This window comes from Mobula birostris, chromosome 3 (assembly GCF_030028105.1).
Source record: "Mobula birostris isolate sMobBir1 chromosome 3, sMobBir1.hap1, whole genome shotgun sequence".
In the NCBI taxonomy this organism is placed as follows: domain Eukaryota; kingdom Metazoa; phylum Chordata; class Chondrichthyes; order Myliobatiformes; family Myliobatidae; genus Mobula; species Mobula birostris.
Window position 1 is genome coordinate 231,309,805 of NC_092372.1, and position 24,290 is coordinate 231,334,094.

The window sequence follows — 24,290 nt, forward strand, 5'->3', positions numbered from 1 at the left end:
TGTGATGATCGGGGAATGGCAGGGTCGGCCCAAAGGCAGTCACCCTGGGGCCGAGGGCAAGGTATCTCACACCTGCCATCGTCCAGCCCTCCCTCCCCTGCTGGAGGGGGGAAGGCGAGGTGTCACCAACAACTTCTTCCAACCCTCTCAGCCAACACACAGTCCCCGAACCGACCGTTCTGACACACCGTGTGGGGGGGGGGGGGAATGTGTTAGTCACACGCCTCCTCCAGCCCAAGCCCCAGCCCCCGTGCACTGCTCCCAATCCAACCATCCCGTCATCCCGTAACACAGCCGTCCATGACAATCAATTCGACAGATTCACCACCCTCTACCTAAACAAGCTCCTATTCATTTGTTCTTAAGGATGTCTTTGTACAGGAGCAGGGAGGTCTGCGGCTGTGTCTTGCGGTCCTAAACTCCCACAACCTCCTCTCCACATCCACTCTGTTTCCGCCTCTCAATATTCAATAGGTTTTAATAAGCTCCCCCTCATTCTTCTAAACTCCAGCGAGTACAGACCAAGAGCATTCAAACAGTCCCCATATCCCCATGAAACTTCAGCGAGTACAGACCCAGAGCCACCAAACAATCCCCATATGTTAACTCTTTCATTTCTAAGATTATGCACATGAAAAGTTCCCTCTCTCCACCCCATCATTACCCTCCCCACAGGCAGACATGGCTCTCACCTGCACAGGGTAGAGGTCTTCAGTACTGCGGTGGTTATGTGGGGGGCTGTTGCCCGGGGTGTAGGTATCCGTAGGTGGGGGTGACTGAGGTCGGGCGACGTGTGGGGTGGGGGAGCCGTTGGCCGGTTGCCCGTTCCCTGTCACCTCGCGCTCAACAACCAGGCTGATGGTGGGTGCCGTGCCAGTAAGGAGAGCTACCGCGTGGTCATGCCTGGCTTCTGCCATCTCTACCCCATTGATCTGTAAACACCCCAAACGTCCTGTCAGTGTCCGGCTGGGTACGATATCCCTCCCACAGCAAAATCCCCACCCAAACGTCCCATCAGTGTTCGGCTGGGTACAATATCCCTCCCACAGCACAGTCCCCACCCAAACATCCCGTCAGTGTCCGTCCAGATACGATATCCCTCCCACAGCAAAATCCCCACCCAAACGTCCCATCAGTGTCCGGCTAGGTACAATATCCCTCCCACAGCAAAATCCCCACCCAAACGTCCCATCAGTGTCCGGCTAAGTACAATATCCCTCCCACAGCACAGTCCCAACCCAAACGTCCCATCAGTGTTCGGCTGGGTACGATATCCCTCCAACAGCACAGTCCCCACCCAAACGCCCCATCAGTGTCCAGTCAGATACGATATCCCTCCCGCAGTACAATCCCCACCCAAACATCCCATCAATGTTCGGCTGGGTACGATATCCCTCCCACAGCACAGAACTACCTCCCCACAATAGTACACACTCTTCCAGACCCTACCCACAGAACAGGCCTCTCCCACAGCGCAGAATCCTCCCACATCGCAGATTCAGCCCACGACACAGACATATCCCAGAACAGATCCGGCCCACAGTGAGATGCTTCCCAGAACAGATCCAGCCCACAGTGAGACCCTTCCCAGAACAGATCCGACCAACAACCAGACACTTCCCAGAACAGATCCAACCCACAGTGAGACCCTTCCCAGAACAGATCCGGCCCACAACGAGACCCTTCCCAGAACAGATCCAACCCACAACGAGACCCGTCCCAGAACGGATCCGACCCAAAACCAGACACTTCCCAGAACAGATCCGGCTCACAACAAGATCATTCCCAGAACAGATCCGACCCACAACCAGACACTTCCCAGAACAGATCTGGCCCACAACGAGACCCTTCCCAGAACAGATCAGCCCACAATGAGACCCTTCCCAGAACAGATCCAACCCACAACGAGACCCGTCCCAGAACAGATCCGACCCAAAACCAGACACTTCCCAGAACAGATCCGGCTCACAAGATCATTCCCAGAACAGATCCGACCCACAACCAGACACTTCCCAGAACAGATCCGGCCCACAACGAGACCCTTCCCAGAACAGATCCGGCTCACAGCACAGACCCTTCCAGGAACAGATCCGGCTCACGCACAGACCCTTCCCAGAACAGATCCGGCCCACAACGAGACCCTTCCCAGAACAGATCCAACCCACAACGAGACCCTTCCCAGAACAGATCCGGCCCACAACGAGACCCTTCCCAGAACAGATCCGGCCCACAACCAGACACTTCCCAGAACAGATCCGGCTCACAGCACACCCTTCCCAGAACAGATCTGGCCCACAACGAGACCCTTCCCAGAACAGATCAGCCCACAATGAGACCCTTCCCAGAACAGATCCAACCCACAACGAGACCCGTCCCAGAACAGATCCGACCCAAAACCAGACACTTCCCAGAACAGATCCGGCTCACAAGATCATTCCCAGAACAGATCCGACCCACAACCAGACACTTCCCAGAACAGATCCGGCCCACAACGAGACCCTTCCCAGAACAGATCCGGCTCACAGCACAGACCCTTCCAGGAACAGATCCGGCTCACAGCACAGACCCTTCCCAGAACAGATCTGGCCCACAACGAGACCCTTCCCAGAACAGATCCAGCCCACAACGAGACCCTTCCCAGAACAGATCCGGCCCACAACGAGACCCTTCCCAGAACAGATCCGGCCCACAACCAGACACTTCCCAGAACAGATCCGGCTCACAGCACAGACCCTTCCCAGAACAGATTTGGCCCACAGTGAGACCCTTCCCAGAACAGATCTGGCCCACAACGAGACCCTTCCCAGAACAGATCCGGCCCACAACGAGACCCTTCCCAGAACAGATCCGGCCCACAACGAGACATTTCCCAGAACAGATCCGGCCCACAAGGAGACCCTTCCCAGAACAGATCCGGCCCACAACAAGACCCTTCCCAGAACAGATCCAGCCCATAACGAGACTCTTCTCAGAACAGATCCGGCCCACAACCAGACACGTCCCAGAACAGATCCAGACTACATGAGACCCTTCCCAGAACAGATCCGGCCCACAACCAGACACTTCCCAGAACAGATCTGGCCCACAATGAGACCCGTCCCAGAACAGATCCAGACTACAGTGAGACCCTTCCCAGAATAGATCCAGCCCACAGTGAGACCCTTCCCAGAACAGATCCGGCCCACAACGAGACCCTTCCCAGAACAGATCCGGCCCACAACGAGACCCTTCCCAGAACAGATCCAGCTCACAATGTGACCCCTTCCCAGAACAGATTCAACCCACAACGAGATCTGTCCCAGAACAGATCCGACCCACAACCAGACACTTCCCAGAACAGATCCAGCCCACAATGAGACCCTTCCCAGAACAGATCCGGCCCACAGTACGGTCACCTCTCACAAGACAGAACCCGTCAACAACGTATTCCTGTCCCATAGGGCAGGCACTATACACTGTGCAGGCCAGCCTCAGAGTGCAGGCCCCTCCCACAGCACAAACTGCTCCCATCCCACAGTGTTGGCAACTTGCAAAGCACACATACTCACCCAAAGCTCCTCCCAAGCACAGACCCCTCACACAGTGCAGACAGCTCCCATAGTGCAGAGCCCTCCCACAGCGCAGCTCCCCTGAACGCAGACCACCTACACAGTGCATGTCCTTTCCCACAGTGTAGAACCCACCCACTACGCAGTCCTCTCCCAGGTGCAGACACCTCACACAGTGTAGGCCCCCGCACTGCGCAGAACCAGCACAGACCCCTCTCACAGCACACATCCCCACCCAAAGCACCTCCCGAACACAGTCCTCTCCCCAGCTCAGACCTCACCAAAGTGCAGACCCTCCCCACAGCAGTGACCCTTCCCACTGCACAGACCACTCAGACAACGCATGACCCTACCTACACCACAGTCCCCTCCCACAGTGCAAATCCTTCCCTCAAACAGCAGCACTAACACCCACCCAAAGCTCCTTCTGATTGCAGACCCGTCCCACAGCAGTCACCCCTCACAGTGCAGTTCCCACCCACAAGGCAGACCTGCCTCACAGCCGAACCCTCCCGCAGTGCAGTCCACTTCCATTTCACAGAACCGTCTCGCTCAGCAAACCCAGACTCCTCCATCGGCAGACCTGTCTCACAGGGTGGTCCCCTCCCACAGCTCAGAACTGCCCCACAGAGCAAACTTCCCTCATGGAGCACTCCCCTCCCTCAACACACACCCTTCCCTAAGTGCAGACTCCTCCATCAGCACAGACCTGACTCACTGCACAATCACTCCACAGCACAGACCCCTCCCACAGGTCAGACCCCTCCCACAGCATAGACCCCTCCCACAGGTCACACCCTTTCCACAGGTCACACCCCTCCCACAGCATAGACCTCTCCCACAGCACAGACCCCTCCCACAGGTCACACCCCTCCCACAGCATAGACCTCTCCCACAGCACAGACCCCTCCCACAGGTCACACCCTTCCCACAGGTCAGACCCCTCCCACAGCATAGACCCCTCCCACAGGTCAGACCCCTCCCACAGCATAGACCCCTCCCACAGCATAGACCCCTCCCACAGGTGAGAACCCTCCCACAGCATAGACCCTTCCCACAGCAGTCGACCTCCCACCACTCAGACCCTTCCCACAGAGCAGCCCACTCCTCTCCCCTCACAAGGGGAGGTCAGACTATCCTGTGATGTGTCTGTCGCAGCAAAGTCTGATGGGAGAGCTGGCAGAGAATTATATAATTACGAGAGGCGTAGAGAAAGTGAGAGAGTCTTCTTCCCGAGATCACCTTAAATAGAGAGGGGTAAAGTTGAAAAGTTTATAGAAGATATGAGGACAAGTACAGACTGTTGCAGAAACTAAGTCACTGCGTCTACTTAAAGCGGAGTTGCTAGGTTCTGGATTTGTAATGACGTCAAAGATTACGAGGAGGAGGCAGGAGGATGGAGTTGGTGGGGGTCATAAATCAGCCATGATGGAAATAGGGAGCAGGTTCAATGGGCCAAATGGTCTAATTCTGCTCCCACCTCATGGAATATCGCTTTAGAAACGGAGTGGTCGGTGCCTGGAATGTATTGCCAGGACAGAGAGCACAGGCAGAAACAATAGCAGTGATTACCAACCATACAGACAGGCAGGACACGTCCACTGGGATCCCCCTCCCACTCTGCTGACCCCAAGGGGAGAGGATATCCACAGAGACCCCCTCCCACACAGCTGACCCCGAGAAGAGACGATATCCACAGAGACCCCACCCCACACAGCTGACCCCGAGGGTGAGGATATCCACAGAGATCTCCCACCCCACCCCATCCCACTCTGTTGACCCCAAGGGGAGAGGATATCCACAGAGACCCCTCCCCACACTGCTGACCCCGAGGGGAGAGGATATCTACAGAGACCCCTCCCCACACTGCTGACCCCGAGGGGAGAGGATATCTACAGAGGCCCCTCCCCACACTGCTGACCCCGAGGGGAGAGGATATCTACAGAGACCCCTCCCCATACTGCTGACCCCAAGGGGAGAGGATATCCACAGAGACCTCCCACCCCACCCCACACAGCTGATCCCGAGGGGAGAGGATATCCACAGAGACCCCACCCCACACAGCTGACCCCGAGAGGAGAGGATATCCACAGAGACCCCTCCCCACACTGCTGACCCCGAGGGGAGAGGATATCCACAGAGATCCCCCCCCACACAGCTGACCCCGAGGGTGAGGATATCCACAGAGGCCTCCCACCCCACTCCACACAGCTGATCCCAAGAGGAGAGGATATCCACAGAGACCCCACCCCACACAGTTGACCCCGAGGGGAGAGGACATCCACAGGGGACAATGGGCTGGTGCATCCACACAGGCTGTAGCAGACCCCAGGGACCTGCGTGTACGAACCGGAACCACTGACGGCCCGGGAAAGTTAGTACCCAGCAGACGAGGGCTCATGAGAGGGTGACAGAAGGCAGTGGCAGAGAACAGACAGAAGCCACCACTGACCACACGGTAACAGGGCTTACAAGCAGTCGTTGACCTGGTAACCCATGCTGTTAACCAGGGCAGCGTATTCACTTCAGAAACCCACCACCACAGAGATTTCAGGCACTCAGTTACATGCAGGTGAGGGGCAAGGAAGGGATTGGGTCCATCACTGTGCACAGAACTAACTAGCAAACACACGGGGCATGGCTGAAATGGAAAGTATGTAGTCGTTACTCAGAAACGGAGAGAGCTTTCAGACAAAAGGGATCATCACCGGATATCAGAGCAGCACCAGACAGGCAGGGAGCACGACAACCTCATCCAGCACACCTACGCTGTCCCGTCACACGCACCTACGGCGTCCCGTCACACGCACCTACGGCGTCCCGTCACACGCACCTACGCCGACCCGTCTCACAGACCTACGCCGACCCGTCTCACAGACCTACACCGTCCTGTCTCACGCACCTACACCGTCCCGTCTCACAGACCTACGCCGACCCGTCTCACAGACCTACGCCGACCCGTCTCACATACCTACGCCGTCCCGTCTCACGCACCTACGCCGTCCCGTCTCACGCACCTACGCCATCCCGTCTCACGCACCTACGCCGACCCGTCTCACATACCTACGCCGTCCCATCTCACATACCTACGCCGTCCCGTCTCACATACCTACGCCATCCCATCTCACATACCTACACTGTTCCGTCACACGCATTTACCCCATACACTGCCCCTCTGCAATACCCCATCACACATATCCCCTACACTGCCCCATCACACACACCTCCCCGCACTACTGTCACACATACCCCTCCACCATCCCGTCATAAAACCTTCTGCACTGTCCTGTCACACACACCCACAGCATCCCATCACACACCCGAACACTGTCCTGTCATATGCCTCTCACACACCGTCCCATCACACCTTCCACACTGTCATGTTACCCCTCCCGTGCACTGTCCCATCACACGTATCCCGTACACTGTTCTGTCTCCTGTACACTGCACCAACACACACTTCCCTACCATAAGAAGCATTAAGAAAAGTTTACAGCTTCCTCTTGATCCTCTGAAGGGAGCTTGGAGAAAGTTGTTCTCCAGCCTAGTTTGTCAGCTGGTGGGTGGAGACAGCAGGGCTGGGGAGGGGTTGGGAATGGTGGGGTGGGGGTGTTGGGGATGTACGTGGGGGTGCAGTGGGGTGGAGGGGGGGCATTGGGAGCCTCTGGACATCAGCATGATCACTTACTGAGATCACCCGGTCACCGACACGCAGGATCCCATCTCTGTGAGCACAGCCCCCTTCTGCCAATCGTGAGATAAAGATCGCCTGGAACACATACCATCCACATTACACACACCGTTTGTGTTACACACACGACATCCTCCTCACGCCGCATTAAAAACACTGCCTATGTTACACATGCTGTCTGTGTTTCACACACACCAAGCTACACACAAACACATATTGTCTATCTTAAACATGCATCGACATTACTACATACACGCACACTTACACAGAAAGACCACATCACACACACACATTTGTCAAGTATACACTCTTACACACACACCCTCTACGCACATACACACGTATCTTGCTTTACAACATCTCACACACACACACACACACACACACGTTTTATACATACAGCCCAGGTTACAGGCTCTACTCACGTTACATGTACCGCCTGCATATGTACCGGCCCACGCACAGCCCTTGTCTTACTGACACACACACCCCTATACACAGAGAGTGTCTAACACAAACACCAGTCACACACACACTAACACTCACAACACGCTGGAGGAACTCAGCAGGTCGGGCAGCGGCATCCGTGGAAACGATGAGTCGACGTTTCGGACCAGAACCCTTCGTCAGGACTGTCACACACACTAAAACGTGCACGTCGCCACAACCACACACACGGATCACACAGTGTCTGCCACCTCAGCCTCGCACTGGTGTGAAAGCAGGGGCAGGGATTGACCGTCTCTCCTGTTTTGTAGGGAGTACAGCCCTTGTCTTACAGAGAGCGTCTCACACAAACGCCAGTTACACACACACTAACGCGCACGTCGCCACAACCACACACACAGATCACACAGTGTCTGCCACCTCAGCCTCGCACTGGTGTGAAGGCAGGGGTAAGGACTGACCGTCTCTCCTGCTTTGTAGGGAGTCGAGCCCTTGCCGCCGGCAATGCTGAAACCCAGGCCGCGCTCATCCCGGACCAGGCACGTGGAGAACCGCTCACACAGGCCGCCGGCCGTCTCCTCTGCCCATCTGCGCGCTCCCCGCCGCTCCCGGGGAGCGTAGTCATCCTCGGGCCGTAGCGGCGTGACAGTGATTGCGTTCTCTGGCTCTACCATCCGCTCCCGCAGGACAGTCATGGTCACCAGGCCCCCCGCGCTCCGCAGCGCCTCCACGGCCTGGTGGTGCTCTGCGTCCTGCAGGCATACGCCGTTCACCTGCCCAGGACGGCACACATTCAGTGGTATCAAGACCAGGACACCGGCACCCGCCCGCGCTCCCCAACACCTCACCACTCACCCGAGGACGGAATGAACACTTAGCATAGGTGCTTCACAGGGGGATTCTGGTCACTGGGGAAGTGGCAAGTGGATTCAACCTGCTGAGCTGCGATGGAAGGTTGGATCACACGGGATCCAGGGTCAGATGGCTAATTACATGATGGTAGAAAGGTGGGAGATTGCCTCTTGGACTGCCGCCCTGTACTAGTGGAGTGCCCCAAGGGTCCTTACTGGGTCTACTGTTGTTTGTCACCTGCATCACCCATGAGGATGTACAAGTGCTGGGTTCGTGCATTTGCAGATGACTCTAAATGAAGTGATGTTGTTGGCAATGAAGATGCATTTTCAGAGGGATCTTGATCAGCTGGATATGTGAGCCAGGCAACGGCAGAGGAAATGTGATTGGCATTTGTGCAAGGGTTTGCATTTTGGAGAGACAAAAGAGGGTGGGATGTTCACAGTGAATGGCAGAGCTACAACAGAGGGAACTACAAATATAAGTACATGGTTTCCTGAAAGTGCAGTCATAGTAGACAAGGTGGTGAAAAAGACTTTTGTTACACTGGCCTTCATCACTCCTGTTGGTCAGTGGGTGTATTTACAGCGGAGGTTGACGGGTTCTTGATTAATCAGGGCTTCAAAGGTTACGGGCAGAAGGATTTGAAAGGGATTATAAATCTGCTCCTATGTCTAATTGTCTTACTATAAGTGATGGTCAACTCCCGAGCTGCCACAGACCCAGTCCAGGAGCGGTGTCCTTCATAAAATGTTGTTGTAGAAAAGCAGCATCCATCAGAGATCCTCACCACCCAGGCCAGGCTCTTTTCTCACTGCTACCATCAGGTAGAAGGTACAGGAGCCTCAGGACTCACACCTCCAGGTTCAAGAACAGTTACTACTCCTCAACCATCGGGCTCTTGAAAAGAGGGGAATAACTACATTCATTCTACTTCTGGTGTTCCTGCAAATGATGGTTTCACCTTAAGGAAATTTTCTCTTCTTGTTTTATGCTCATTATTTATTGTTGTTTATTTATATTTGCATTTGCAGTTTGTTGTTCATTGATCCTGTTTACCAAATAACCATATAACAATTACAGCATGGAAACAGGCCATCTCGGCCCTTCTAGTCCATGCCGAACGCTTACTCTGACCTAGTCCCACCGACCTGCACTCAGCCCATAACACTCCATTCCTTTCCTGTCCATATACCTATCCAATTTTTTTTTAATGACAAAATCGAACCTGCTTCTACCACTTCTACTGGAAGCTGGTTCCACACAGCTTCCACTCTCTGAGTAAAGAAGTTCCCCCTCGTGTTACCCCTGAACTTTTGCCCTTTAACTCTCAACTCATGGCCTCTTGTTTGAATCTCCCCCACTCTCAATGGAAAAAGCCTATCCACGTCAACTCTATCAATCCCTCTCATAATTTTAAATACCTCTATCAAGTCCCCCCTCAACCTTCTATGCTCCAAAGAATAAAGACCCAACTTGTTCAACCTTTCTCTGTAACTTAGGTGCTGAAACCCAGGCAACATTCTAGTAAATTACAGTTACTATTCCATGGACTTGCCAAGTATGATGGCAGAAAAGGAATCTCAGGGTTGCATGCGGTGAGATGTAAACACTCCGATGGTAAATTTTACTTTGAACTATGAATGTACCCAGCCTGCTCGTTCAGTGGTGATCCCAAAGCACCTGGTGATGGACATCAAACTCCCCACCCTGGTACATCCTGTGCCCTAAAACTCCCCACCCTGGTACATCCTGTGCCCTCACTGCTTCCAAATGGTGGCTAGTGTGGAGCAGCTCCTGTTCACCAGATGCGGTGGGTGATAACCAGGAGAGGTTTATTTGCCCACTTCAACTGGCAGCCTGAGACTTCACGGGGTTGCTGTTGTCAGCATCGAGATTGTCGGACCCCACTCTTGCTTTGGTGAACGTACAGCACCACCCTGACACCGTATTACCAGAGCACTGCCTTTCCGTTTAGACGGGATCAGATGCCACCAGTTATAAGTTTTTCTCCGGAGCGGCAGAGGTTGACGGAAGACCTGATTGAAGGCAATGAAACTGCAGGGAGGCAGACCTAAGAGTGGGGATGCAGTATATTATTAACAGAGTTAAAATCTCCAATAGCAGGAGACATGCAGGGATAGGAAGCTGAGAGCAGTTAGTTCAAAGGAACTCGGCCCAAAACGTCTCCATGGATGCTGCCTGGCTTGCTGAGTTCCTCCAACATATTGTGTTGCTCAATATCTCCAACATCTGCAGAATCTTTTGTGTTTATGGTGAGTGAGTGGTGGGTGCCTAGAATGTGCTGACAAAGTGGCAGTGGACGCAGACACAGTCGAGCTGTTTTGGAGTCACATGGATGTGCAGAGAATGGAGGCATGTAGACACCATATAGGTCCAAGAAATTGGTTTTGTTGGACATTTGATACCTAATTTAAAACCCAACACAGAACCGTGGGGCGGAAGGCTCAGTTCCTGTGCTCACATCCCTCCCAACGCGAGTGGGGAGCCTGCAGGACCGATCCGGCATCGGATTACACTTACCTCCAGCAGCTTATCTCCAACTCGGACCCCAGCCTGAGCTGCCGGACCCTCCTCTGACACCCGGGAGATGAAGATTCCCTGCAAGACACAAACGAGTGATCAGAGTTTCTCCAGCGGAGAATGAAGCCAGTTCCTCGACACTGACCGGGAGCCCAACCCGTCTCACAGGGGCATAACGCAGATGCCCATCGTACAGACACCCACCCACACAGCGGACATAGTGTCGTCGCACCACATTACCGCACCCACAGTAGACAGCTGTGAGGACAGCTGTAAACAGGAGGGGGAATACAGAGCGGAGAAGGAGAAAGGGAAAGGATCAGACAGGAAGAAGGGGAAAGGGGAAGATTGAGAGGATAGAAGGAAAATGGGAAAATAAGAAGGGAGAGGAGGAGCAGAGGGAGAGAGGGCAAGATGGAGTGGCTAGGCGAAAGGAAGTGGAGGAACTGCTCAGATGGGGAGAGCCAAAAGGGACTGGGGTGTGGAGATACAGAGATGGGAGGAGGGGGACAGGGATACAGATGGGAGGAGGGGACAGGGAGACGGATACAGATGGGAGGAGGGGACAGGGAGACGGGGATACAGATGGGAGGAGGGGACAGGGAGGCGAGGATACAGATGGGAGGGGAGGGGAACAGGGAGACGGGGATACAGATGGGAGGAAGGGATAGGGAGACGGGAATACAGAGATGGGAGGAGGGGGACAGGGAGACAGATGGGAGGAGGGGACAGGGAGACGGGGATACAGATGGGAGGGGAGGGGAAAGGGAGACAGGGAGACAGATGGGAGGAGGGGACAGGGAGACGGGGATACAGATGGGAGAAGGGGACAGGGAGACGGGGATACAGATGGGAGGAGAGGGGAACACGGAGACGGGGATACAGATGGGAGGAGGGGACGGGAGATGGGGATACAGATGGGAGGAGGGGAGAGGGAGACAGATGGGAGAAGGGGACGGGAGATGGGGATACAGATGGGAGGAGGGGGCATGAAGATGGGGATACAGATGGAGGAGGGGATAGGAGAATGGGGATGCAGATGGGAGGAGGGGACAGGGAGATGGGGATACAGATGGGAAGAGGGGAAAGGGAGACAGGGATACAAATGGGAGGAGGGGACAGGGAGATGGGGATACATATGGGAGGGGTGGGGACAGGGAGACGGGGATACAGATGGGAGGAGGGGACAGGGAGACGGGGATACGGATGGGAGGAGGGGACAGGGAGACGGGGAGACAGATGGGAGGAGGGGACAGGGAGACGGGGAGACAGATGGGAGGAGGGGACAGGGAGATGGGGATACAGATAGGAGGGGAGGAGACACGGAGACAGGGATACAGATGGGAGGAGGGGACAGAGAATGGGGATGCAGATGGGAGGAGGGGACAGGGAGACGGGGAGACAGGTGGGAGGAGGGGACAGGGAGACGGGGAGACAGATGGGAGGAGGGGACAGGGAGACGGAGATACAGATGGGAGGAGGGGACAGGGAGATGGGGATACAGATTGGAGGGGAGGGGACAGGGAGACAAATGGGAAGAGGGGACAGGGAGTCGGGGATACAGATGGGAGGAGGGGACGGGGAGACAGATGGGAGGAGGGGACGGGGATACGGGGATACAGATGGGAGGAGGGGACAGGGAGACAGATGGGAGGAGGGGACAGGGAGACAGGGATACAGATGGGAGGAGGGAACAGAGAGACGGGGATACAGATGGGAGGAGGGGACAGGGAGACAGGGATACAGATGGGAAGAGGGGGACAGGGAGACAGGGATACAGATGGGAGAAGGGGAACAGGGAGACGGGGATACAGATGTGAGGAGGGGACAGGAAGACGGGGAGACAGATGGGAGGGGAGGGGATAGGGATACGGGGATACAGATGGGAGGAGGGGACAGGAAGACGGGGATACAGATGGGAGGAGGGAACAGGGAGACGGGGATACAGATGGGAGGGGAGGGGATAGGGATACGGGGATACAGATGGGAGGAGGGGACAGGAAGACGGGGATACAGATGGGAGGAGGGAACAGGGAGACGGGGATACAGATGGGAGGAGGGGACAGGGAGACGGGGATACAGATGGGTGGAGGGGACAGGAAGACGGGGATACAGATGGGAGGGGAGGGGACAGGGATACAGATGGGAGGAGGGGACAGGAAGACAGGGATACAGATGGGAGGAGGGGACATGTAGACGGGGATACAGATGGGAGGGGAGAGGACAGGGAGACGGGGATACAGATGGGAGGAGAGAACAGGGAGATGGGGATACAGATGGGAGGGGAGGAGACAGGGAGACAGGGATACAGATGGGAGGAGGGGACAGAGAATGGGGATGCAGATGGGAGGAGAGGACAGGGAGACGGGGAGACAGATGGGAGGAGGGGACAGGGAGACGGGGAGACAGATGGGAGGAGGGGAAAGGGAGACGGAGATACAGATGGGAGGAGGGGACAGGGAGATGGGGATACAGATTGGAGGGGAGGGGACAGGGAGACAAATGGGAAGAGGGGACAGGGAGACGGGAATACACATGGGAGGAGGGGACGGGGAGACAGATGGGAGGAGGGGACGGGGAGACGGGGATACAGATGGGAGGAGGGGACGGGGAGACAGGGATACAGATGGGAGGAGGGGACAGGGAGACAGGGATACAGATGGGAGAAGGGGAACAGGGAGACGGGGATACAGATGTGAGGAGGGGACAGGAAGACGGGGAGACAGATGGGAGGGGAGGGGATAGGGATACAGATGGGAGGAGGGGACAGGAAGACGGGGACACAGATGGGAGCAGGGGACAGGGAGACGGGGATACAGATGGGAAGAGGGGGCAGGGAGACGGGGTTACAGATGGGAGGAGGGGACAGGGAGACGGGGATACAGATGGGAGGAGGGGACAGGAAGACGGGGATACAGATGGGAGGGGAGGGGACAGGGATACAGATGGGAGGAGGGGACAGGAAGACGGGGATACAGATGGGAGCAGGGGACAGGGAGACGGGGATACAGATGGGAGCAGGGGACAGGGAGACGGGGAGACAGATGGGAGGAGGGGACAGGGAGACAGGGATACAGATGGGAGGAGGGGACAGGGAGATGGGGATACAGATGGGAGGAGAGGGGATAGGGAGACGGGGATACAGATGGGAGGGGAGGGGACAGGAAGATGGGGATACAGATGGGAGGAGGAAACAGGGAGACAGGGATACAGATGGGAGGTGGGGACGGGAGATGGGGATACAGATGGGAGGAGGGAACAGGGAGACGGGGATACAGATGGGAGGAGGGGACAGGGAGACGGGGATACAGATGGGAGGAGAGGATGGAAGATGGGGATACAGTTGGGAGGGGAGGGGACAGGGAGACGGGGATACAGATGGGAGGAGGGGACAGGAGAATGGGGATGCAGATGGGAGGAGGGGACAGGAGAATGGGGATGCAGATGGGAGGAGGGGACAGGGAGACGGGGATACAGATGGGAGGAGGGGATGGAAGATGGGGATACAGTTGGGAGGGGAGGGGACAGGGAGACGGGGATACAGATGGGAGGAGGGGACAGGAGAATGGGGATGCAGATGGGAGGAGGGGACAGGGAGACAGGGTGACAGATGGGAGGAGGGGACAGGGAGACGGGGATACAGATGGGTGCAGAGGACAGGGAGATGGGGATACAGATGGGAGGAGGGGACAGGGAGACGGTGATACATATCGGACGAGAGGACAGGGAGATGGAGATACAAATGGGAGGAGCGGACAGGGAGACGAGGAGACAGATGGGAGGAGGGGACGGGAGATGGGGACACTGATGGGTGGAGGGGACGGGAGATGGGGATACAGATGGGAGGACGAACAGGAAGATGGGGATACAGATGGAGGAGGGTATAGGAGAATGGGGATACAGATGGGAGGAGGGGACAGGGAGACGGTGAGACAGATGGGAGGAGGGGACAGGGAGACGGGGATATAGATGGGAGGAGGGGACAGGGAGATGGGGATAGATATGGGAGGGGAGTGGACAGGGAGACGGGGAGACAGATGGGAGGAGGGGACAGGGAGACGGGGAGACAGATGGGAGGAGAGGGGATAGGGAGACGGAGATACAGATGGTACGGGACGGCACAGGGAGACAGGGATACAGAAGGGAGGAGGGGACAGGACAATGGGGATGCAGATGGGAGGAGGGGACAGGGAAACGGGGATACAGATGGAAGGAGGGGACAGGGAGACAGATGGGAGGAGGGGACAGGGAGACAGGGATACAGATGGGAGGAGGGAACAGAGAGACGGGGATACAGATGGGAGGAGGGGACAGGGAGACAGGGATACAGATGGGAAGAGGGGGACAGGGAGACAGGGATACAGAGGGGAGAAGGGGAACAGGGAGACGGGGATACAGATGTGAGGAGGGGACAGGAAGACAGGGAGACAGATGGGAGGGGAGGGGATAGGGATACGGGGGTACAGATGGGAGGAGGGGACAGGAAGACGGGGATACAGATGGGAGGAGGGAACAGGGAGACGGGGATACAGATGGGAGGGGAGCAGACAGGGATACAGATGGGAGGAGGGGACAGGGAGATGGGGATACAGATGGGAGGAGGGGACAGGGAGATGGGGATAGATATGGGAGGGGAGGGGTCAGGGAGACGGGGAGACAGATGGGAGGAGGGAACAGGGAGACGGAGATACAGATGGGAGAAGGGGACAGGGAGACGGGGAGATAGATGGGAGGAGGGGACAGGGAGACGGGGATACAGATGGGAGGAGGGGAGAGGGAGACAGGGATACAGATGGGAGGAGGGAAAAGGGAGACAGGGATACAGATGGGAGGAGGGGACAGGGAGACGGGGAGATAGATGGGAGGAGGGGACAGGGAGACGGGGATACAGATGGGAGGAGGGGAGAGGGAGACAGGGATACAGATGGGAGGAGGGAAAAGGGAGACAGGGATACAGATGGGAGGAGGGGACAGGGAGACAGGGATATAGATGGGAGGAGGGGAACAGGGAGACGGGGATACAGATGGGAGGAGGGGACAGGAAGACAGGGATACAGATGGGAGGAGGGGACAGGGAGACGGGGATACAGGTGGGAGGAGGGGACAGGGAGACAGATGGGAGGAGTGGACAGGGAGACGGGGTACAGATGCGAGGAGGGGACAGATGGGAGGAGGGGACAGGAAGACGGGGATACAGATGGGAGGAGGGGACTGGGGAAATGGGAGGAGGGGACAGGGAGATGGGAAGAGGGGACAGGGAGATGGGAGGAGGGGACAGGGAGATGGAGATACAGATGGGAGGAGAGGGGATAGGGAGACGGAGATACAGATGGTACGGGACGGCACAGGGAGACAGGGATACAGAAGGGAGGAGGGGACAGGACAATGGGGATGCAGATGGGAGGAGGGGACAGGGAGACGGGGATACAGATGGAAGGAGGGGACAGGGAGACAGATGGGAGGAGGGGACAGGGAGACAGGGATACAGATGGGAGGAGGGAACAGAGAGACGGGGATACAGATGGGAGGAGGGGACAGGGAGACAGGGATACAGATGGGAAGAGGGGGACAGGGAGACAGGGATACAGAGGGGAGAAGGGGAACAGGGAGACGGGGATACAGATGTGAGGAGGGGACAGGAAGACAGGGAGACAGATGGGAGGGGAGGGGATAGGGATACGGGGGTACAGATGGGAGGAGGGGACAGGAAGACGGGGATACAGATGGGAGGAGGGAACAGGGAGACGGGGATACAGATGGGAGGAGGGGACAGGGAGACGGGGATACAGATGGGAGGAGGGGACAGGAAGACGGGGATACAGATGGGAGGGGAGGCGACAGGGATACAGATGGGAGGAGGGGACAGGGAGATGGGGATACAGATGGGAGGAGGGGACAGGGAGATGGGGATAGATATGGGAGGGGAGGGGTCAGGGAGACGGGGAGACAGATGGGAGGAGGGAACAGGGAGACGGAGATACAGATGGGAGAAGGGGACAGGGAGACGGGGAGATAGATGGGAGGAGGGGACAGGGAGACGGGGATACAGATGGGAGGAGGGGAGAGGGAGACAGATGGGAGGAGGGGACAGGGAGACGGGGATACAGATGGGAGGAGAGAAAAGGGAGACGGGGATACAGATGGGAGGAGGGGACAGGGAGACAGGGATACAGATGGGAGGAGGGGAACAGGGAGACGGGGATACAGATGGGAGGAGGGGACAGGAAGACGCAGAGACAAATGGGAGGAGGGGACAGGAAGACGGGGATACAGATGGGAGGGGAGGGGACAGGGATACAGATGGGAGGAGGGGACAGGAAGACGGGGACACAGATGGGAGCAGGGGACAGGGAGACGGGGATACAGATGGGAAGAGGGGGCAGGGAGACGGGGTTACAGATGGGAGGAGGGGACAGGGAGACGGGGATACAGATGGGAGGAGGGGACAGGAAGACGGGGATACAGATGGGAGGGGAGGGGACAGGGATACAGATGGGAGGAGGGGACAGGAAGACGGGGATACAGATGGGAGCAGGGGACAGGGAGACGGGGATACAGATGGGAGCAGGGGACAGGGAGACGGGGAGACAGATGGGAGGAGGGGACAGGGAGACAGGGATACAGATGGGAGGAGGGGACAGGGAGATGGGGATACAGATGGAAGGAGGGGACAGGGAGACAGATGGGAGGAGGGGACAGGGAGACAGGGATACAGATGGGAGGAGGGAACAGGGAGACAGGGATACAGATGGGAGGTGGGGACGGGAGATGGGGATACAGATGGGAGGAGGGAACAGGGAGACGGGGATACAGATGGGAGGAGGGGACAGGGAGACGGGGATACAGATGGGAGGAGAGGATGGAAGATGGGGATACAGTTGGGAGGGGAGGGGACAGGGAGACGGGGATACAGATGGGAGGAGGGGACAGGAGAATGGGGATGCAGATGGGAGGAGGGGACAGGAGAATGGGGATGCAGATGGGAGGAGGGGACAGGGAGACGGGGATACAGATGGGAGGAGGGGATGGAAGATGGGGATACAGTTGGGAGGGGAGGGGACAGGGAGACGGGGATACAGATGGGAGGAGGGGACAGGAGAATGGGGATGCAGATGGGAGGAGGGGACAGGGAGACAGGGTGACAGATGGGAGGAGGGGACAGGGAGACGGGGATACAGATGGGTGCAGAGGACAGGGAGATGGGGATACAGATGGGAGGAGGGGACAGGGAGACGGTGATACATATCGGACGAGAGGACAGGGAGATGGAGATACAAATGTGTGAGCGGACAGGGAGACGAGGAGACAGATGGGAGGAGGGGACGGGAGATGGGGACACTGATGGGTGGAGGGGACGGGAGATGGGGATACAGATGGGAGGACGAACAGGAAGATGGGGATACAGATGGAGGAGGGTATAGGAGAATGGGGATACAGATGGGAGGAGGGGACAGGGAGACGGGGAGACAGATGGGAGGAGGGGACAGGGAGACGGGGATATAGATGGGAGGAGGGGACAGGGAGATGGGGATAGATATGGGAGGGGAGTGGACAGGGAGACGGGGAGACAGATGGGAGGAGGGGACAGGGAGACGGGAAGACAGATGGGAGGAGGGGACAGGGAGACGGGGATACAGATGGGAGGAGGGGAGAGGGAGACAGGGATACAGATGGGAGGAGGGAAAAGGGAGACAGGGATACAGATGGGAGGAGGGGACAGGGAGACGGGGATACAGGTGGGAGGAGGGGACAGGGAGACAGATGGGAGGAGTGGACAGGGAGACGGGGATACAGATGCGAGGAGGGGACAGATGGGAGGAGGGGACAGGAAGACGGGGATACAGATGGGAGGAGGGGACTGGGGAAATGGGAGGAGGGGACAGGGAGATGGGAAGAGGGGACAGAGAGATGGGAGGAGGGGACAGGGAGATGGAGATACAGATGGGAGGAGAGGGGATAGGGAGACGGAGATACAGATGGTACGGGACGGCACAGGGAGACAGGGATACAGAAGGGAGGAGGGGACAGGACAATGGGGATGCAGATGGGAGGAGGGGACAGGGAAACGGGGATACAGATGGAAGGAGGGGACAGGGAGACAGATGGGAGGAGGGGACAGGGAGACAGGGATACAGATGGGAGGAGGGAACAGAGAGACGGGGATACAGATGGGAGGAGGGGACAGGGAGACAGGGATACAGATGGGAAGAGGGGGACAGGGAGACAGGGATACAGAGGGGAGAAGGGGAACAGGGAGACGGGGATACAGATGTGAGGAGGGGACAGGAAGACAGGGAGACAGATGGGAGGGGAGGGGATAGGGATACGGGGGTACAGATGGGAGGAGGGGACAGGAAGACGGGGATACAGATGGGAGGAGGGAACAGGGAGACGGGGATACAGATGGGAGGGGAGCAGACAGGGATACAGATGGGAGGAGGGGACAGGGAGATGGGGATACAGATGGGAGGAGGGGACAGGGAGATGGGGATAGATATGGGAGGGGAGGGGTCAGGGAGACGGGGAGACAGATGGGAGGAGGGAACAGGGAGACGGAGATACAGATGGGAGAAGGGGACAGGGAGACGGGTAGATAGATGGGAGGAGGGGACAGGGAGACGGGGATACAGATGGGAGGAGGGGAGAGGGAGACAGGGATACAGATGGGAGGAGGGAAAAGGGAGACAGGGATACAGATGGGAGGAGGGGACAGGGAGACGGGGAGATAGATGGGAGGAGGGGACAGGGAGACGGGGATACAGATGGGAGGAGGGGAGAGGGAGACAGGGATACAGATGGGAGGAGGGAAAAGGGAGACAGGGATACAGATGGGAGGAGGGGACAGGGAGACAGGGATATAGATGGGAGGAGGGGAACAGGGAGACGGGGATACAGATGGGAGGAGGGGACAGGAAGACAGGGATACAGATGGGAGGAGGGGACAGGGAGACGGGGATACAGGTGGGAGGAGGGGACAGGGAGACAGATGGGAGGAGTGGACAGGGAGACGGGGTACAGATGCGAGGAGGGGACAGATGGGAGGAGGGGACAGGAAGACGGGGATACAGATGGGAGGGGAGGGGACAGGGATACAGATGGGAGGAGGGGACAGGAAGACGGGGATACAGATGGGAGCAGGGGACAGGGAGACGGGGATACAGATGGGAGCAGGGGACAGGGAGACGGGGAGACAGATGGGAGGAGGGGACAGGGAGACAGGGATACAGATGGGAGGAGGGGACAGGGAGATGGGGATACAGATGGGAGGAGAGGGGATAGGGAGACGGGGATACAGATGGGAGGGGAGGGGACAGGAAGACGGGGATACAGATGGGAGGAGGGAACAGGGAGACAGGGATACAGATGGGAGGTGGGGACGGGAGATGGGGATACAGATGGGAGGAGGGAACAGGGAGACGGGGATACAGATGGGAGGAGGGGACAGGAGAATGGGGATGCAGATGGGAGGAGGGGACAGGGAGACAGGGTGACAGATGGGAGGAGGGGACAGGGAGACGGGGATACAGATGGGTGCAGAGGACAGGGAGATGGGGATACAGATGGGAGGAGGGGACAGGGAGACGGTGATACATATCGGACGAGAGGACAGGGAGATGGAGATACAAATGGGAGGAGCGGACAGGGAGACGAGGAGACAGATGGGAGGAGGGGACGGGAGATGGGGACACTGATGGGTGGAGGGGACGGGAGATGGGGATACAGATGGGAGGACGAACAGGAAGATGGGGATACAGATGGAGGAGGGTATAGGAGAATGGGGATACAGATGGGAGGAGGGGACAGGGAGACGGGGAGACAGATGGGAGGAGGGGACAGGGAGACGGGGATATAGATGGGAGGAGGGGACAGGGAGATGGGGATAGATATGGGAGGGGAGTGGACAGGGAGACGGGGAGACAGATGGGAGGAGGGGACAGGGAGACGGGAAGACAGATGGGAGGAGGGGACAGGGAGACGGGGATACAGATGGGAGGAGGGGAGAGGGAGACAGGGATACAGATGGGAGGAGGGAAAAGGGAGACAGGGATACAGATGGGAGGAGGGGACAGGGAGACAGGGATACAGATGGGAGGAGGGGACAGGAAGACAGGGATACAGATGGGAGGAGGGGACAGGGAGACGGGGATACAGGTGGGAGGAGGGGACAGGGAGACAGATGGGAGGAGTGGACAGGGAGACGGGGATACAGATGCGAGGAGGGGACAGATGGGAGGAGGGGACAGGAAGACGGGGATACAGATGGGAGGAGGGGACTGGGGAAATGGGAGGAGGGGACAGGGAGATGGGAAGAGGGGACAGAGAGATGGGAGGAGGGGACAGGGAGATGGAGATACAGATGGGAGGAGAGGGGATAGGGAGACGGAGATACAGATGGTACGGGACGGCACAGGGAGACAGGGATACAGAAGGGAGGAGGGGACAGGACAATGGGGATGCAGATGGGAGGAGGGGACAGGGAGACGGGGATACAGATGGAAGGAGGGGACAGGGAGACAGATGGGAGGAGGGGACAGGGAGACAGGGATACAGATGGGAGGAGGGAACAGAGAGACGGGGATATACAGTATGGGAGGAGGGGACAGGGAGACAGGGATACAGATGGGAAGAGGGGACAGGGAGACAGGGATACAGAGGGGAGAAGGGGAACAGGGAGACGGGGATACAGATGTGAGGAGGGGACAGGAAGACAGGGAGACAGATGGGAGGGGAGGGGATAGGGATACGGGGGTACAGATGGGAGGAGGGGACAGGAAGACGGGGATACAGATGGGAGGAGGGAACAGGGAGACGGGGATACAGATGGGAGGGGAGCGGACAGGGATACAGATGGGAGGAGGGGACAGGGAGATGGGGATACAGATGGGAGGAGGGGACAGGGAGATGGGGATAGATATGGGAGGGGAGGGGTCAGGGAGACGGGGAGACAGATGGGAGGAGGGAACAGGGAGACGGAGATACAGATGGGAGAAGGGGGACAGGGAGACGGGGAGATAGATGGGGAGGAGGGGACAGGGAGACGGGGATACAGATGGGAGGAGGGGAGAGGGAGACAGGGATACAGATGGGAGGAGGGAAAAGGGAGACAGGGATACAGATGGGAGGAGGGGACAGGGAGACGGGGAGATAGATGGGAGGAGGGGGACAGGGAGACGGGGATACAGATGGGAGGAGGGGAGAGGGAGACAGGGATACAGATGGGAGGAGGGAAAAGGGAGACAGGGATACAGATGGGAGGAGGGGACAGGGAGACAGGGATATAGATGGGAGGAGGGGAACAGGGAGACGGGGATACAGATGGGAGGAGGGGACAGGAAGACAGGGATACAGATGGGAGGAGGGGACAGGGAGACGGGGATACAGGTGGGAGGAGGGGACAGGGAGACAGATGGGAGGAGTGGACAGGGGAGGACGGGGATAAGGTGCGAACAATAGGCAGGCCAGGCTCAGGAACCAAGAGGCGACCACGGATGAATGGTTGGAAAGGGCGGAGTGACAAGGTACAGACAGAGAAGGAGAGGACAGGACGGGAGGGCGAGGAGGGGACAGATGGGAGGAGGGGACAGGAAGACGGGGATACAGATGGGAGGAGGGGACTGGGGAAATGGGAGGAGGGGACAGGGAGATGGGAAGAGGGGACAGGGAGATGGGAGGAGGGGACAGGGAGATGGAGATACAGATGGGAGGAGAGGGGATAGGGAGACGGAGATACAGATGGTACGGGACGGCACAGGGAGACAGGGATACAGAAGGGAGGAGGGGACAGGACAATGGGGATGCAGATGGGAGGAGGGGACAGGGAGACGGGGATACAGATGGAAGGAGGGGACAGGGAGACAGATGGGAGGAGGGGACAGGGAGACAGGGATACAGATGGGAGGAGGGAACAGAGAGACGGGGATACAGATGGGAGGAGGGGACAGGGAGACAGGGATACAGATGGGAAGAGGGGGACAGGGAGACAGGGATACAGAGGGGAGAAGGGGAACAGGGAGACGGGGATACAGATGTGAGGAGGGGACAGGAAGACAGGGAGACAGATGGGAGGGGAGGGGATAGGGATACGGGGGTACAGATGGGAGGAGGGGACAGGAAGACGGGGATACAGATGGGAGGAGGGAACAGGGGAGACGGGGATACAGATGGGAGGAGGGGACAGGGAGACGGGGATACAGATGGGAGGAGGGGACAGGAAGACGGGGATACAGATGGGAGGGGAGGCGACAGGGATTACAGATGGGAGGAGGGGACAGGGAGATGGGGATACAGATGGGAGGAGGGGACAGGGAGATGGGGATAGATATGGGAGGGGAGGGGTCAGGGAGACGGGGAGACAGATGGGAGGAGGGAACAGGGAGACGGAGATACAGATGGGAGAAGGGGACAGGGAGACGGGGAGATAGATGGGAGGAGGGGACAGGGAGACGGGGATACAGATGGGAGGAGGGGAGAGGGAGACAGATGGGAGGAGGGGACAGGGAGACGGGGATACAGATGGGAGGAGAGAAAAGGGAGACGGGGATACAGATGGGAGGAGGGGACAGGGAGACAGGGATATAGATGGGAGGAGGGGAACAGGGAGACGGGGATACAGATGGGAGGAGGGGACAGGAAGACGCAGAGACAAATGGGAGGGGAGGGTATAGGGAGACGGGGATACAGATGGGAGGGGAGGGGACAGGGAGACGGGGATACAGATGGGTGGAGGGGACAGGAAGACGGGGATACAGATGGGAAGAGGAAACAGGGAGACGGGGATACAGATGGGAGGAGGGGGACAGGGAGACGGGGATACAGATGGGAGGAGGGGGACAGGGAGACGGGGATACAGATGGGAGGAGGGGACAGGGAGACGGGGGATACAGATGGGAGGGGAGGGGACAGGGAGACGGGGATACAGAAGGGAGGAGGGGACAGGAAGACAGGGATACAGATGGGAGGAGGGGACAGGGAGATGGGGAAACAGATAGGACGGGACGGGACAGGGAGACAGGGATACAGAAGGGAGGAGGGGACAGGAGAATGGAGATGCAGATGGGAGGAGGGGACAGGGAGACGGGGATACAGATGGGAGGAGGGGGACAGGGAGATGGGGATACAGATGGGAGGAGAGGGGATAGGGAGACAGGGATACAGATGGGAGGGGAGGGGACAGGGAGACGGGGATACAGATGGGAGGAGGGGGACAG

The 24,290-nt window shown here is 57.8% G+C and overlaps 1 protein-coding gene across 1 annotated transcript in view; it reads right to left on the bottom strand.

Moving 5' to 3' along the window:
• scrib (scribble planar cell polarity protein) overlaps positions 1-24,290 on the bottom strand; it is a 353,260-nt gene that overhangs the window by 143,939 nt on the left and 185,031 nt on the right. The window contains 4 exon segments of the mRNA XM_072254338.1: positions 693-932; positions 7,237-7,317; positions 8,148-8,459; positions 11,083-11,160. Of these exon segments, the coding sequence (XP_072110439.1) occupies positions 693-932; positions 7,237-7,317; positions 8,148-8,459; positions 11,083-11,160 (711 nt within the window).